This window comes from Crocodylus siamensis, chromosome 2 (genome assembly GCF_052110815.1).
Source record: "Crocodylus siamensis isolate JL-2025a chromosome 2, ASM5211081v1, whole genome shotgun sequence".
In the NCBI taxonomy this organism is placed as follows: Eukaryota; Metazoa; Chordata; order Crocodylia; family Crocodylidae; genus Crocodylus; species Crocodylus siamensis.
In genome coordinates, this window is record NC_143396.1 from 80269821 (window position 1) to 80286628 (window position 16808).

General features: G+C 44.0%; 1 protein-coding gene across 1 annotated transcript in view; it reads left to right on the forward strand.

The window, feature by feature from the left end:
• DDX60 (DExD/H-box helicase 60) overlaps window positions 1–7067 on the forward strand; it is a 95641-nt gene extending 88574 nt beyond the window's left edge. Inside the window, exons 33-37 of the mRNA XM_090034511.1 lie at window positions 1461–1608; window positions 2587–2729; window positions 3164–3315; window positions 4937–4999; window positions 5084–7067. Coding sequence (XP_089890637.1) covers window positions 1461–1608; window positions 2587–2729; window positions 3164–3315; window positions 4937–4999; window positions 5084–5183 — 606 coding nt within the window. The 3' untranslated portion in view covers window positions 5184–7067. The remainder of the gene's footprint in view (window positions 1–1460; window positions 1609–2586; window positions 2730–3163; window positions 3316–4936; window positions 5000–5083) is intronic.
• The last annotated feature ends 9741 nt before the right edge of the window (window positions 7068–16808 follow it).

Genomic DNA, 16808 nt, shown 5'->3' on the forward strand with positions numbered 1-16808 from the left:
ATATATCAAGTAGTGAGGGTTGTGACCTCTCTAACAACCTTCTCCACCACCCTTGACAAATCAGTGGGGGTTCCAGGGGCATCAGAATTCCCCAAGAACAGCACGAAACCAACAAAGTCAAGGGTCACACACACAACATTTTTCAGAAGAGATAGTTTTAAGGAAGTAGATAAAGTATTACTCTTGTATATTATGTGCATAAATGGTGGGGGTAGGAGGCTGTACATGGGGGAGTGTGTGGTTGGGGGATGGGTGTGTGGCTTGGGCGGGGGGTGGAGGAAGGGAAGTGCAGTGCACCCGTGCAGCAGAGCTTGCCTGGGAGGTGCAGGTACAGTCTGCCCCCCACAGCCCAGCCTGTGACTGCTTTCTGGTGTTCATGGGGCTGAGAAACCCCCCTGCCCCCCACCTAGAGCAGTCCATCCCATATTCCCACCTGCAGCTAGCCTGTGCTTCTGCTCCATGCTCCAGCCTGCAACTGCCCGGGCCCTGACCCTGGCCCTGGCCCCAGCTAGGGCGCACAGCTTGTTGGCAGGGCTGCCTTCCACTTGGCTGCATGCAGGTGGCTGTTGATCATGCTGGGCAGGCAGAGTGGGTGGAAGGGAGCTGGAAACTAGAGCCCTGTATGCTGGGCCAGGAGCCCCAGGCTGCTTGCCACTATTTCCCCAGCTTCCCCTGCTGCACTGCTTCCCCAGGAGAAAGGGATTCAGGCATCCCTTGCCCTCTTTACCTGACACTCTCCAGTCCCACCACCAGAATTGGGGCCGCCTCCAGCTTATGGCACACAGCCCGCACTGCCACTGGGGGCAGCAGCAGGTAGCATCCCTAGTGCTCTTGGCCCACAACAGGCACAGCCCCTTGGCTGAGTCCCAGGACTTGCATGTGCTGGCAGGGAGTGAAGCCAAGACAGCTGGGCTCCATCACACATGGCTTCTGGTGGGCCACAAGCACCCTGAGGGGCTGCTGCCACTTTCCCTTCATCCATCCCCCTCTGTTCACCGCCACTTCCCCAGCTCCCACCCTGCACTCCTGCCAGCTCTGGCCCTGTGCTCCCAGCTGCCACCGCCCTCCCACCCACTGCTCCTTCCCTACCCTACCTGCTCCCCAGTACTGCAGTAGGGACAGGAGGGGTCACTGGAGGCAGGGGGAGCCAGGCAGCTCACTGAGTGGCTGCTGCTCAACAGCAGTATCACCACTGCCCAGAAGTTACATGCGCTGGCTGTAGCTGGGGCTCAAGCTAGGGACCTCCAGCAGGTAAGGATGCCCCGAGCGGGAGCAGGTGGGGATCAGCCCCATGTGGAATGCAGTGGTCCACGCCATATACAATTAATTGGTGGGCGCCTGCTTGCAGGTTGAATAGTCAGCTGGCCAGATTTTGCCCACCCCTGGACTAAGGCCTCTTTAGATATGCCAGGGTAATAGCTAAATCAATGCTTAGTTAAATATGTTGTATGCTACTGCAGGTGTTTCTAGAAGATCTCCCAGAAGACTTCGCTGCAGCAGTTGATGAATACAACAGCAAAGTAGAAAAAAATTTTGCTTGCTTTCTTCTAACAGTTGCTAAGCTGGCTGACACAGAACAGGAATATAAACTCCCTTTGTCAAAGATAGGTAAGCACTGGGAACACCTATACATTTTAATCACTAATTATTTGCTTATGCATATTATACTTTAATCTGTTGTGAACACAAGTTGTGTTGTGAATGCCTGATAGATTGACTAATTGAAACAAGCAATTTGTCATTTAAGGCTTGTGAATTCAGCTATGCTAATAAGTTCCATTTGTCTTTTTTCTTTTTTTTTACAGGAGATGTACAGTTCACTCTGTTTAACTGTAGCTTTAAAACAAAAAAAAGCTAAAGCAGGATATAGCCTTTTTTGTGCTTATTCAAAGTCCCTTGTAAACAAGGTTTCTTAAGTATACAGCACTATTGGGACTATGGTATTAGTAAACTCAAAACTGACTAACTCCCCCAGTTTCCATGCTTTCATGTATAGCCTTGAAAGTGAGAGTGCTAGCCAGTTTCTAGGGTGCTAATACCATAGCACCAAAACTGCTCTGTACTTAGGGAGCTTACAGCACTGTCAGTACTGTTGTATTAGCAGCCTCAAAACTGTATTCTAATAGAGTGAAGCAGTTGTCAAAGGGGTGCTATCTGGGGCAGACAGGGGACTACTATTATAATTAACATGCAGTTAAGTCCAGTCCTATTAGGTTACAAAGTAGACAGGCTGAAAGAAGATGCACTAACATGGTTTATGCACTTAACTGACATACTGATAAACTGAGTATGTTACAATGTAAACAAACAGACACAGAATGGGGATTGAGTGTGTTATGAAGTGAAACAAATGATGCATTTAGTAGCATTCATGCAAACAGATTACACTGTTTTGTAGATTATATTTAGTAAAATGGTATAAACTATGGGGTGGAACTAACTGCTACACTTCCTCCCCTTCTGCCAATTCAAAACCATAAAAGTCACCAAGATCCCCATATCAAACCAAAAATTGACTGTATCTTTTTGGTTAATTGATCAAAGGGCACAATTATTTTTATTCCACTCAATGCTTGTTTTCATTAGATTTTACACAAAAAGAATATGGTCACTCCAAACTGGCTTCTTATTTGACGAGCAGCACAAAAAGTGCAACTGCAGTCTCTCCTTTCATGTGGCTATCTGGAATGACTGATCAGGATTTATTTGCTGCTGAAAAGGTTAACAGAGTAAGTTAATTTTTTTGTAGAGGGGTTCAAACCAGATTCCAGGTCTGGATTTTATGGTGGTGGTGCATTTTCTCTGGCTTCTTTGCTTTAATTTAAACAGCAGCCATAAAGACCTTTGATGAAGGCCCCCTTTGAGGAATGCCTTCAAGCAGGGGAGGGGAGGGGAGGCGAGGCGAGGTGAAGCCAGGTGGCCTCATTGCCCACCCCCCACTCAGTCCCCACTGTCATTGCCGCACTCCACCATCTGTCTCTGTCTGTGTAGAGCACTCCAGTTGGCTCCCAAGACAGCCAATCGGAACGCAAATAAAGCATTATAGACAAACAAACAGACTAAGGCTTTTATATATATAATATTAGAATATTCAAATGTTTTCAGACTGTCTAAAATGGTGCGTCTAAAACTGAACAGTGCAACAATCTGTGTTCTGTCTTAGGCTGTTTTACGTACAGCTGGTGTTAATATTGGAAATGCTCCTTTGCTTTGGCGGGAGAAGCTTGACTATCAAGGAAGAAGAATGCCACTCAATGCTTATGCACTTGATTTCTATAAGCATGGCTCCTTGGTTGCTCTGGTAAAAGACAACTGGTATGCACTTTTGTTTAATGTCATTGTTTTGTTATAGTTGTTTGTGGAAATAAGTTAGGACTTAAATATTTTCAGTTCTACAGCCACAGTATTTGTGGTGCCACATATGGTCGCAATATTATGCCCTATGTTAATTTCCTTTAATAAACAATGTTTCTAGCCTTTATGGTCACAAATAAACGTCCATCTTAAACACTATGCATAGATAATGTGTTGATTTCTTGTGGCTGCAGACAATATCTGAGCAAGACATGACACCTGAATTGGCATAATTAGATTTTTTTTAGAATTAATATTGCTCTTCTATGTCCATCTACTGTCCTCAGTAGTATCATCTCCTGTGTTGTCTTTTCTGAGGCTTATGACTAGGCACTACTTCTTATGCTGTCAGCTCATTTAGGTACATTTGTCCCATTGAGTTTGATCTCACTTATGATCCCTAACTGCTCATACTTAAACTACATCTTAGAAGAAAAAAAATCTTCCTTCCTGCAGCTTATGATGAATTTAGTTGAAATTTGTATAAAAATTCTGTATTTCTTCCCTTTCCACTAACTTGTGCCTATTTGTCTGTCTTCCTTGTAAAATTGTAGATTCTTAAGGCCATTCCTTTCTTAATTCTGAGGGCACCTATAGATGAGCAGACTTGATTAATCAAGTCTATTGGAGCGTGGTAATTCCTGCAATCCAGCACCTCACGTATCAGCATCCCCACACTTCAAAATGGCGGTGGGGGGTGCTTTATCTAAAATTTCTTTGAGATTTAGATAAAGCACCCCATGCCACCATTTTGAAGTGCAGGGGCACTGATACACAAGATGTTCCGGGTGCTTTTAATTAGAGTGGCTCTTGGAGCTGCTCTAGTTAAAGTGCCTCTTAACCTCCACCCTAGAGCACGTGTATAAACACCCTTAAGGACCTAGTATTCTGTGAACACTGTCATAAACAAATATTTTCTATAAAAAATTCTGAAGCATGAACTTTTTTTTATTATAATAATTACTTTCCATAAGGCCTGTTCCATACTTCAGACTAAAAACAGGAACTGTTGCAAAATGGGCAGCCCAATGCACTGTACCTGGAGGACCTTTTCTGAAGAAATTAGGGCATTATTTATAGGCAAATGAACATAGCCAAGTTTTGGGTCTATCCTATTCTTAATTAACTCAACAGCTTGGTCTACAGTTTATTCTCCATTATAGTCTGTCATGCAGAAATAAAGCAACCTGTCTCAAGAGCTGAAGTTCACAAATATATTAATTGCTTTCCCCATAAAAAGCATATTTACATTCTCACAGTGTGACAGCTTTGAATATTTCAATAGGTTTAGAATCATTCTGTAAGCATGTGCCTTACCATCTGTATAGCAAAACACACTTTTAGATCTGAGTTTACAGCACTGAAATATTTCCCCATGCTGATCCTGCAGAACTGGTTGGTTGCTGATTGGAGAGCTGTTTACTCAGAGGTTTGTCTAGATCAGAGTGGCCCTCAGAGGGTACAGGGCTAACTTGCGTCATACCTGCTGAAAAATGTGGCCCCCACTGCCCTAGAAGATTGGGGTTATTATACCACTTATTTATCCCACTTAAACCTTCTCTAACTTTAGAATTTTTTTTAGGTTACATGAAGGGGATGCTTATAAACTGCTTAAGGATTTTTTGCTCGTCATTAAATCTGTCAGGTATGATATATACTTCTATATCTTTAAATTTACTTTGTTTAGGCCTTTAAATCAATTTAACATTTTTTCTTTTTAACTCACCAGAGTATCACTTGGTGAACTTTGTGACAATCCAGATGACAATGTTGTACTGGCATTTCAACAACTGAGTGAAAGTTATGAAGCAAAACTATATAAAGTTTAAGTGTCACAAGACTGGCATAGATTGTGAAGAATACGATACCCTAAAAGGTACTAACGGCATATTACGTTCTGCTTTCTGTGTAATCAGTTTTAGTAGTCTAAGTTAATATGTGATTAGAAGATAAAAATCTAAAAAAACCCCTCAACCATGTTTTGTAATAGTTATAATACATTGGATTTTATTTATAAAAATCAACCTGTTTTTCTCTCTGTAAGAAAATGTTAATGTTTGCATTAGACTCGATGTTTAGTGTCCTAAATTCCATACTGCAGTATACTTATGTTTGCTTATTGTTTATAGTGAGGTATGTTGACTATTTTTCAAATTAAAAGCTTGTTTTGGCAACCAAGTTTTCTGAAACATCCTGACACAGCTAAAAAAACAAACAGGAAGAAGTCAGTTTTCATTGTACTTGAGAATTTTTCTGGGCAGCTACTTCCACTTGCAGTCATTAGAGCCTCCCAAGTCCCAGGAACCACTGTGGGGGTACTTATGTGGTGCATCTTCAGAAGGCAGAACTACATCCTGTAATGAAACAAATTGTCTACAACAGACAGTGCTGTATGTCAGCCAGCAGATACTGGTTTTGTCTACACATGCTTGGAAAAGGTTGCAGCAATCTGAACTGGTACAAACTTCTGTGGAAACTCTTAATTCAGATTAGAATCATCAGTTAAACCTATTCAGGAGTATATAAACAAGGGTTTATACCTTTCTAAACAGAGTTTGTTGACTGAACTCTGCTACAGCTGTATTTAAAACTGCTTTTTCTTCTACCTGATCTTATATTTTATGTAGCCATTTAGATATGCAGTCTTTGGCAAAGTACCCTTATGAGATCTACTGGGGCCTATCTAAACAGATACTTAAGGTCAATCCTTAGGAATACTGAAAATTAACCCAAGACAAAGGAGCCATGCCTCCCTGCAACTACATCTTACCTGGTGGCAGCTGCATGTGTAGTATTGCAGTGACTGTAAGCAACCAAAGCAGTTATTGTTATTTTTCTTTTTATATAAAAAAAAATTTAACAATTAAGATAAAAGTTAGTCTTGTTATGATCTACTTTTTATAATAATTTTATTAGTCACTATTATTGTTGTGACATTAATCATCTATTTTAAATTTCTTGTTGCTTAGTATTAATATCTTGGACATAATAGACATATTTGACCTAATCGTCTCAGGACTTTCGAACTTAAATTTAGTACAAGGAAATTGCTTGTGTAAGGATTTGCGGTACGTCTGGTGTATGTGGAAAGAGGTAATGAAAGAGTGAATGATGTACGTATGTGACAATGTGAAAGAAAAGAGTCCTCTTGCAGCAGGTGAAAATGACCTTCTGCAGTTTAACGGTTAAAGGCTGCAGCAATGTCGAGTCAGCAGTCAAGGATTACCAAACACTGGATCACGTTTCACTTTGATGGCTGAAGACTGCAAGCAAGCACCCCCCTGAAGATTGTAGGCCACAAAGCCAGATCACGTCTTACCAAATCCCAGCCTGCCAACAGGATATGGAGGATGGCCTTCACATCTGATGCAGCAGAATCCATAGGCTTTTATGGACAACTATCACCATAAAGAATGAACACAAAGACAAGGCTTTGGGTCTTTTCCACCTGCAAGAAGGAGTTTTGGGTGTGTCCAACAAGACTTGACTCCATCACTCTGGCCAGTCTGGCTGGCCACCAGACTGACCTTAGTAACCTTAGAACTTCGTAACACATTAACCTTTGCAGAACTGTCTAGCTATCTGTGTTTGTGCTTGTTTCTTTTGAATAAGTATGCATGGGAATGAGTGAAGCAAATAACCTTACTGTTCTTTATTCAAGTTGCATGTTTTATGTTCCAATAAATGTGGCATTGTGCCTTATCCCCATATAATATTCCAGCTTGTTTTTAATTTGCACTGTACACCCTGTATGCACAGCACATGCAGTCAACTGGATTCACCTTCTTCACTTAGTTTTAATTGGAGACAGTATAGACAAGAAGCAGTGGCACTCCTGCAAGTAGACTTCCTGTGCTTTTAAGCAAGCAGTACTTGTGTGATTTTTTTTCAAACACTGGGACAGGCTCAATAGTCCCCAACAGTCAGCAGAGCTTCTGGGGGCTGAATGAAGGCTTCAAAGTAACTTGGATGCATTGAGGGTCCAGGAAGCCTCAAAGAAGTCATTCTTTGGGCTCAGAGCGAGTCAATCCCATGGCAGAGGAAAGGAGGCAAGGGGCCAGGAAGCCCCCTTGGCTAATCAGGGGCATCCAAGATACTATAAAGGCAAAAAAAGGTGTACAGGAAATGGAAGCAGGAGGTAGCTAGGAAAGAGTATACTTCTTTGGCCTGCACCTGCAGGGAGTCGGCCAGGAAGACCAAGGCAACTCGAACTCAGGCTAGCATCAGGGATTAGGGACAATAAAAAGTCCTTCTTTAGGTACGTTGGGAGCAAAAACAGGGTGTGGGGTAGCATAAGGCCCATACAGGATGGGCAGGTGGGCTTAGTGATGGATAGCAGGGGCAAGGCAGAGCTCTTCAATGAGTTTTTTGCCTCTGTCGTCTTAAATGGGAATCTAGACAAACCCTCAACATACATCATGGACACCAACAAAGGGAAGGAACATCAGCCAACCAACAGTCAGTGCTGACACGGTAGAAAGACACTTGGAGTGACTGGATGTATTCAAAGTCACCAGGACTGGAGGGACTCCACCCACAGGTAATGAAGGAATTAGCGGGGGTCATAGCTTATCCACTGGCAAGGATACATGAGCACTCCTGGTGCTCGGGTCAGGTTCCAGAGGATTGGAAGAGGGCTTATGACGTCCCAGTCTTTAAGAAGGGGGGGAAGGAGGACCTGGGGAACTACAGACCAGTCAGCCTTACCTTTATCTCTGGAAAAATCCTAGAAAAAGTTAAAGGAGCGCATATGTGGGATCCCACTGCCTAACGTGATGCGGAAGGGTAACCAACATGGATTTTCAGCAGGCAGATCCTGCCTGACTAACCTAGTTTCCTTTTACAACAAGGCCACCAGTTGTTTAGATGCAGCAGTTGAGGTAGACATTATCTATCTGGACTTCAAGAAGGCCTTTGACAAGGTATCTCTTATCATTCTTATAAATAAACTGAGGGGATTTGCCTTGGATGATTACACAGTAGACTGGATAGCAAACTGGCTCAAGGGTCACACTCAGAAGGTGGTAGTGGATGGGTTGGTGTCAACCTGGAAAGATGTGGGCAGTGGAGTCCCTCAGAGCTCAGTTCTGGGGCCAGTACTGTTCAACATCATCAGTGATCTGGATGAGGGGGTGGGAAGTGCCCTGTCCAAATTCACAGACACAAAATTATGGGGTACAGCTAACACTCTGGAGAGGAGGAACCAGATCCAGGCTGACCTAGGCAGGCTGGGGAAGTGGGCAGAGAGCAACAGGATGCAATTCAATAAGGACAAGTACAAGGTGCTGCATCTAGGGAGGAAGAACTGCCATAAATTGACACCATTTCAACTTTCTGACATCAGTTTAGACTTTACAGTGCTTGATCTGATGTGATGCCATGCCCATGAACAAGTCTGCTGTGTCACCCATCTCCCCGGAGATCATCTGTCTAAACTTCCTTGGACACTTTAAGAAAGCAGACAAAACTCCAGAAAAACCTGCAGCCGAGACTCCTGAGAAGAATCCAACCAAGAGCCCTTCAAAAAGTCCAATAAAGTCATCTCAAAGAAGTCCTTCCAAAACAATGATTGGTATTTACAATATAGATACATTAATGTAGCTATTGCTAATCTACAATTGATCAAGTACAAAATTGTGGGGTATTTTTAGTGAAAATAGGGGATTTGTTTCTGAACCAAGGCCCGATACCCTATTTGTTTCTTATGAGAAAATTGGTTCCAAGTTGCAATGTTTTGACTTAAGAAGCAGTTTTCAGGAACCAATTGTGTTGCAAGTCCAAGGACTGCCTATACTTTTAGTTTGAAATCTCTCACCCTTGCCCCCCCCAGTCTAGGGGTGTTCAACCCTTGGCCTGTGGGCCAGATCCAGCCCAGAGAGCCATCTAATTCAGCCTGTAGGTTTTCCCCTGGGTTCTGAAATTTAGCAGTGGGGGAATGGTGGCAATTCCAACCCCTACATGCCTGGATTGGTCCTGGTAAGCCAGCCTCATGTGGAGGGGATCAGGCCCCATTCCTGCATGACCAGATCTAACTGGGACGAGATGCAGTCATGTAGGAATGGCTCCAGCTGGAACCTGTTTCTGTGCAGCTGCATCACTCAGGCCAGTGTCAAGTGTCAGATCAGACCCATAGACTGGATCTTGCCCATGGACAGACACGATACTGCTCAGACAGCCCATAAGCTGAAATGGTAAGGGCACCACTCTACTAGTCTTTCTTTAAAACTAAAAGCAGTTGTGGTACCCAAGGAGTCCTGACAACAGTGTTCAAATGACCAATTTAAGTTACAAAACAAATGACTTCTGGTATTTAATATTTTAGGTGGTGGTATAGAGAGCCAACTCATAATATAGTAAGATAACTACTGAGCAACAGTAATGTTGGCTGCTGGAAGTTATTTCTACATATTCTGTTGGATCTAAAATCATAATTAAGAACATTTTAAAATTCCATCTTTTGGCAACCTCTGCTAGTGTTTAAGTGCATTAATGAAGAGTGAAAATAGCATTATGTTAAGATCAAGTGCAGCAAGCCAGCTCAATAATAAAAATACACCTCAAACTACTTCATTAGTTGTTCCTTTTTCCCTGTACCAATTTTATGATGACCTAACCATGGTTCCCAGGTTTAAATAACCAAAAGAAAAAGAGGGTTGTAAGTAAACTCTTTGGGGAATGAATGAAGCTCTAATTCAGAACTGGCAACCAGCTCTGGTCATTCAGGATATCCCCAAACTGTTACTCATTGTAGAGGCTGTTCCCAACTTCCTACAATAGGAAAGGAGTTCTGTAAAATGAAGTAATCACTACAGCAACCTAAAAGGGGCATACACAGTCAATATATTTAATATTAAATAGAGGAAGTAAGAATCCATCAAAACTCGGGGGTTTTTTTTTTTAGGAAGAGCATAGCAACTATACAAGTGCTTTTAGAATGTGTGACCCCTCTATCTTGTACTTTTCACTAATATACTAAAACAGACCAAATCTGATGGACTGAGGACACTTGCTGTACCACAGATCAAGATCTGGTCTGTATCAGGTATAAACATAAGTGAAAATACAGGTGTTTCTATAGAAATTTCAAGAAGCTTCTGTATCTAGTCATATATGAAACTATAGATGAAGATCAATGCTTTATTAAACAGACATACTGTATTTTCACACTGATCACATGTCCCCACATAAGTCACACACCTTGTTTTTGGGAAGGCAAACAAGGAAAAAAAGATTTTTCTAAAGTTACAGCTGCTGAGAACAGGGACAGAGTCTAATCTTCAGCTGATGAATCCACCCTTTCCTGCTTAATCAAAAACTGAAACATTAGCTGCTTCTGCAGACTGGGGTCTACAGATGGATCTACAATTTTGAAGAGTTAAAAATAGTTTACAAGGCTGTGAAATGGAAGAGATGAGGAACAGTTAAGAAACAGAAGTGTTCCCACTTAAAACACGCACCCCAATTTTGGGGGGTGATTTTTGTAGGAAAAGGTGTGTGTAGTATGTTAATAAATATGTCTAGTAAGAGGTTTAATTTGGTACTAGTGATACATGGCAAAGCAGCTAAAAGTTCATGTTTTTAAAAAATAGTGAGAACACCACTAATAATGTACTTTTAACAATGCCTTAATTTTCTCTTCCTGCTAAAAGGTTGATAAAGATCATGTAGTTAATCTGAAAATTTTAAATTATTTCTAATAATTTAGTGTCACTTTATTGTTACTTCAGAAAAATAATTATCCTGATTACTTCCTTATTTTTGTAAACAAGCAATTTATACAAAGACACCACTAAGTTGTCATCTAAGACTACAACTCTCCACATAGGAAAAGCTAGCACTGGACAATATATTGAAAATAATCAAATCTGGGTTACTCACCTTTTATTTTATTCACATGCTACATTGTCGGGGAACAGGGCCCCAAGGTCACGGTGGGCCGAGGGTGGTATCGGATTGGAACAGGCGGGATTAGCGGTGAGGAGTCTGAGCGGTACGGGACTCATGCGGTTTCAAAGTAGATGGATTTATTTACTTACGCTTTGAAGCGTAGGCAGAATTCTTGTTTCAGTTACAGTTACAATAAATGAACATGAACAACAAAGGAGACTGTTGGCCCACGGGGTTCCCGAGCTGAGCCCTTGCTTTCTACCCCGAAGGATAGGTGCGGCTGCCCAACTCGATAGTCCCAGGGCTGGTCAACAGCTTATTAACTGGAAGAACGAATAACAAAACTGTAACATGTAGAACGTCGTGACGCCAGTCCAAAGTGGACAACGAGAAGAGATGGTCGAAGACAGTGCCGAGGTCAAAAGCTGAGATGAAATGTCGATGCCGTAGCCAATGGTCGAGAATTGAGATCGTAGTCGAGGTCGAAGACAGAAATTGGGTCGGTAGCCAGATGATCAGTATACGAAAAATCGATACGAGGTCGAAAACGAATTGCAAAACCGCACGGTGAGAAGACCGGTGGGCTTAAAGCCCTCCTGAGGAGCAGTCCCCGCAGCCTCTGCTTTCAGGATCGGGTTGATCTCTCCCTGCGAGACAGTCTCTGCTAAAAGCAGTCTCTGCTCTCAGGCTGAGTCTCTTCCCAGTCTCTCCGGTCTCCCCCCCTGGGCTCACAAGTCTTTTATGGCAACCAAGTGGCCAATCAGGTTGCTTACTCAGAAGAATTTTCTAGTCTTATGAAGTCATGCTGCGGTTAGAACTGAGCACGTGCGTGTCAGATTGCTTCATATCTCTGCCTGTATTGAGCATGCGTATGGTGGAAAAGTAGGTCAGGCATGATTGACAAGCCATCAGGTCATCCAGGGGGCACGTGCTGGGCATGCTGTGGAATTTTCTATTCGTAGGGCTTGTCTACGCATGTCAGATCTAACTCTCTGTGTTGTCAGCAGTGAATCAACATTTTTGCTCTGACACGCCCCCTTGCTGTCAATACAGGAGTTTTGAATTCGGGCTTAGCATACGTTTTCGTTTCCGTCTTCGAATCTCACATGTGGGGGAATACGGGTATACACAAAAACGAATAAATTCGATAACTTCTTCCTTAAACAGTGAAATATACAACTAATTAACGAAATAACTATAACTAGGACAAGTAAAAACGATATTAGCGGGGTTAAAAAAATTCAATAACCAGGACGAGGCGTCCCATCCTAGCCACTTGAATATTCGGGATAGCCACCCTGGACTGATACCAGAAACCGCATTAAGCTCCTCTGCGATTTTCCTGATCTTTGTCACCTGGTTTTGTAGGGGGATCAAAACATTTGGGATGGCTATGCAACATGTCTCGAGAGAGGTTCAAATATTGACACAAACCCCCCTTGCTGGATCAGCAGGGCATCTGATGCTAACTGGTTTTGAATTGTCATTTTTGACGTGGCCTGCAGTTACTCATTTATTAATTCGAAACCCACTGCTGTGTTGTTGGCCAGGATCTTGATCTGTTTTGAGAGCTCCACCAATGCTATTCAGGCTCTGGCTATCCCACAGCCCCACAAAAAGAACCTTTCAGCGGCCCGAGTAAGCTCTTGGATTGTTCTTTCTCCTCAGGTAAGCGAACTCCACACTGGAGTGGTGGACCGGGTGTGGCGGTGCAGAACAACGGGATTTGGTGGATGCGCGGCTGAGGCTAACACTGGAGAACAAAACAAAATGGAACTCAAAAAACACTGGACCCCAGAAAGAGTGGCTGGAAGTTTTTGTGCGTAACCGGCCATCGTTACAGGCCGAAACAAGTCCCAATGGGGCAGGCGTATTTAGCTTGGAACAGCTGCCTGCAAATTTCATGGATTTCATAATCAGGGCCGGAAGGGACCTCGGGAGATCGAGTCCAGCCCCCTGCCCAAAGGGCAGGAAGTCAGCTGGGGTCATAGGATCCCAGCAAGATAAGCATCCAATTTACTCTTGAAGGTGTTCAATGTAGGTGCTTGAATCACCTCCGCTGGCAGACTGTTCCAGACCTTGGGGGGCTCGGACAGTAAAGAAATTCTTCCTTACGTCCAGCCTGAAACGGTCTTGCAGGAGTTTGTGACCGTTCGACCTCGTCATCCCTTGGGGCGCTCTGGTGAACGTTCCCCAGATTCTGGTGGTCACCCCGATAAACTTATATGTGGCCATCAGATCACCCCTGAGCCTGTGCTTTTCCAGGCTAAAGAGTCCCATGGCTCTCAGCCTGTCATCGTAAGATCTGTTTTCCTGACCTCTGATCATGCGCGTGGCTCTCCTCTGGACTCTCTCAAGCTTCTCCACATGCTTTTTGAATTGTGGAGCCCAAAACTGGACGCAGTACTCCAGCTGCGGCCTCACCAAGGCCAAGTACAAGGGGAGAATGAAAGTCTGCTCTGGATAGTGTTCACTAGTATCGTCCAGAGGACTGTTGAGCCCATGACAAGCTGCGCTTAGCACTGCTCCCCGAAGGAGGAGATAATAAAAATTGATAATAGGAATTACCGGGTTCGGTTAAATTTACAGATAAGGAAATGTTCCAATTAACTATACGTAAAGGGGTTGTAAGTGGGACCCGGGTGACGGAGGCTATATACCTGGGACCAGGGGTCGGAGGAAGTAATAAGACCCACGGAGGCATGATGGAATGGGGATCCCACGTCAGTCGTCCTCACCGCTCTCTGGGTTAAATTCCCAGGGGATTTTTGAACAGGGTATGAATTTGGTTACCGGATGAGATGGAGGCTCTCACAAGAGACTTTCTTTACACTTTTTCTCCTTGACCTTCTGGAGATCAGAAAATGTCAAGTTGGATTTCCAAGCATATTGCGTCGTGCTGAAACTACCATCATCTAATGGGCCTTGTGTGAAGTTTATAAACGGATTTCGACTTTTCGTGACCTTGTCGAACCAATCTGAGATATTAATTGGTTTGAGATATGGGGTGAGGATTTGGTCCTCCGCAGACATTGGAACCTTAAGGCAGGCGGTTAATCCGTCACCTGTCCAGTCATCCCCTGTTGCATTGGCCCGGAGCTATAGTAGATATAAAACCAAATTTGATGAATTTGGCAGCTAATTTGTCGGACGATTTGGCAACATATGTAATATATACAACATAAGATCAAAGTCACTCTAGAGTCCTTGAGTTCCGTTGCCATGCTGTTCTGGTGGGTCTGTGGCTTCCTTCGTTAGGTTGATCAGAGCTTCGTGTCGCCTCGAGTCGAATGGGATGTGGCGTGGACTCACGTCCCCTTCATCTGCTGTTCAACGTTAACCGGTGCTAGAAGACAGAACGTAAACAAGACAGGACGTACTCTATGATATAACTATATACAAAACTAATCTACAGGCCTAACTCAGTAGCATTGGTGATGGATCACCTGGCCAGCGAGTTATGATGGACTAATAAGCTCTGTCCACAAGCTCCGCCAGGTAGGTAGGTAGGTAGGAATGGATATCATTCGGCTGCTCTGATCACTCCCTTCAGGACCTTCGGGTGGCTATTTTTCGGGTCCGGTAAAGTAACTCAAACAAGTTCCAACGTTTTAAACTTCTGTTTCCAAGATTCTGTTGGTTCGACGTTCCGCTGGTTCCATAATTCCTTTCCTGAGTTTAACGTGGTTAGCACTTCGTGATTTGTTTTGACCCAGTTCTTATAGGATCCTTGTCCTTTCAGGCGCAAGGCCTCTTTATACAGTCCCACTGCTCGCTCTACCACTCCATTTGATTGGGGGTGGTATGGTAGATGGTGGTTCCAATTTATATCGCGCAAATTGTTCGATTGCCGTAGACGTAAAGGGTGGCCCTCCATTGGATTGTAAAAAGCCTTCAGAATTTGCCAAACTGCAAACACGCTTGTTAACACAGTTATCACTGCGGTCGCGTGAGTTTTCCGCAAAGGCACCACAGTGACTTGGCCGGTTCCAAGATCTATCACAATTAGCCCCTTGTTCGTGACTGCAGCTCCAGGTAGAGGGCCTAGTAGATCAACTTGCCATGATTTTCCGGGCTCAAAGGTTTTCGGGTTAAGTGCGCCCCGGAAGTTGCTCGTTGGATGACATTTTTTGGTCGCACGAGCCTAACAAGCTTGTATCACCCTCTTCCAATCTGTATGGGTTCCATGCCTTGGGTTATCTGATTCTGGCATCATTTTTGGTGACACGCCTGAGGACCTGGATCACCCCAGTTTTCGTGAAGCCATGCCAAGTTACGGGTCTACACACACTTCAATTGCTGATGTCTTTAGCGGCAAACACACAATCGGTTCGGTTAGGGTCTTCTAATAGCTTATCAATTACTTCATGGGTTGGATCTGTGTCAAGCCTGTGTGATCGAGTATGTTTTATCAATGGCAGCGTGGTAAATTCAGAGAATAGGTTGCAGATCTCCTGCCATAGATCAATATTCTCCATTGGTGAAGCGACAGACGTACTGTGAGTCGACTGCCATAATGGGCACGGGAAGTGTCCCATTATGGTGTTGTAAGCAGTGACACACTAATTCTCGAAATCCCAGAAGCTCGTTCTCCTGAGCCGATTCACAGCCAGGGTGGATTTGGTGTACGTGGCATGGATGGCAGTAAAATCCATACTTCCCGTTGTCACGGGTGATGCCATCTGATGCCATCCACGCTGGTTGTGTCATTCTGTAGAGGACGATTTTCGATGTCTCTGTGACGGTTGACGGAGGTGATATGTCCTCGTGCTTCCACTTGTGCCACTGGTACAGATGGTTCAATATCAGGGCACTCCAAGTTGACGGTTCTCCCTGGAAGCACGGGTCTGGTCGATCATGGAGGAGTCGGGGTAATAGGGTTGCCCCTACTGCGTTCAGTTTTCCTCTTCCAGCAGACAACGATTCGGCCAGCTGGGTGGCCAGGAGAACTTTTCCCACTGTGCCATAACAACGTTATGCAGATTGTATAGTGTGGTGTGCGATATATACGAGGCTCCCCTCGGAATTCCTCAAGGTAGTAAAGAGGTGTTCTCTGGTGAAGCCGACTGTCACTATCAATGGCATGGCAAGGTCAATGGCACGGCAAGGAGGTGTTCTCCACGGCGGCTAGTAACTTGTTCAACGCCTTCGTCTCTGGACGTCCACGGAGCTCTCTGTTGTGTTTTCTCATGGATCTGGCATTGAATTCGCAATAGGACTGATAGATGTTCCGGCATTATATAGTGCCTAAACCAGTTCAGCTTCCCTAGGAGCGACTGAAAGTCGGCTTTCGTCGTCGGGATTTTGTTCTCCCTGGTGTTTATGCCGACCTTTTCGTGGGTTATCCCATGCCGCGTATCCTTGTCGAAAGTCGTTCCTAAGAAGTTGATGCTGGAAGCTGGCTCTAGACTAGACTTTTGCGTATTCAAGACCCATCCGTCATTGGTCAAGTGCTGTACAAGGTCTTGGGTGACTCGTTGTACAAGGTCCTTTTCTTGCCCCATAATAGCAATATTATCGATGTAGCTCCATATTCGTACTGCAGCACTCTCCAGATTGTTTTCAGA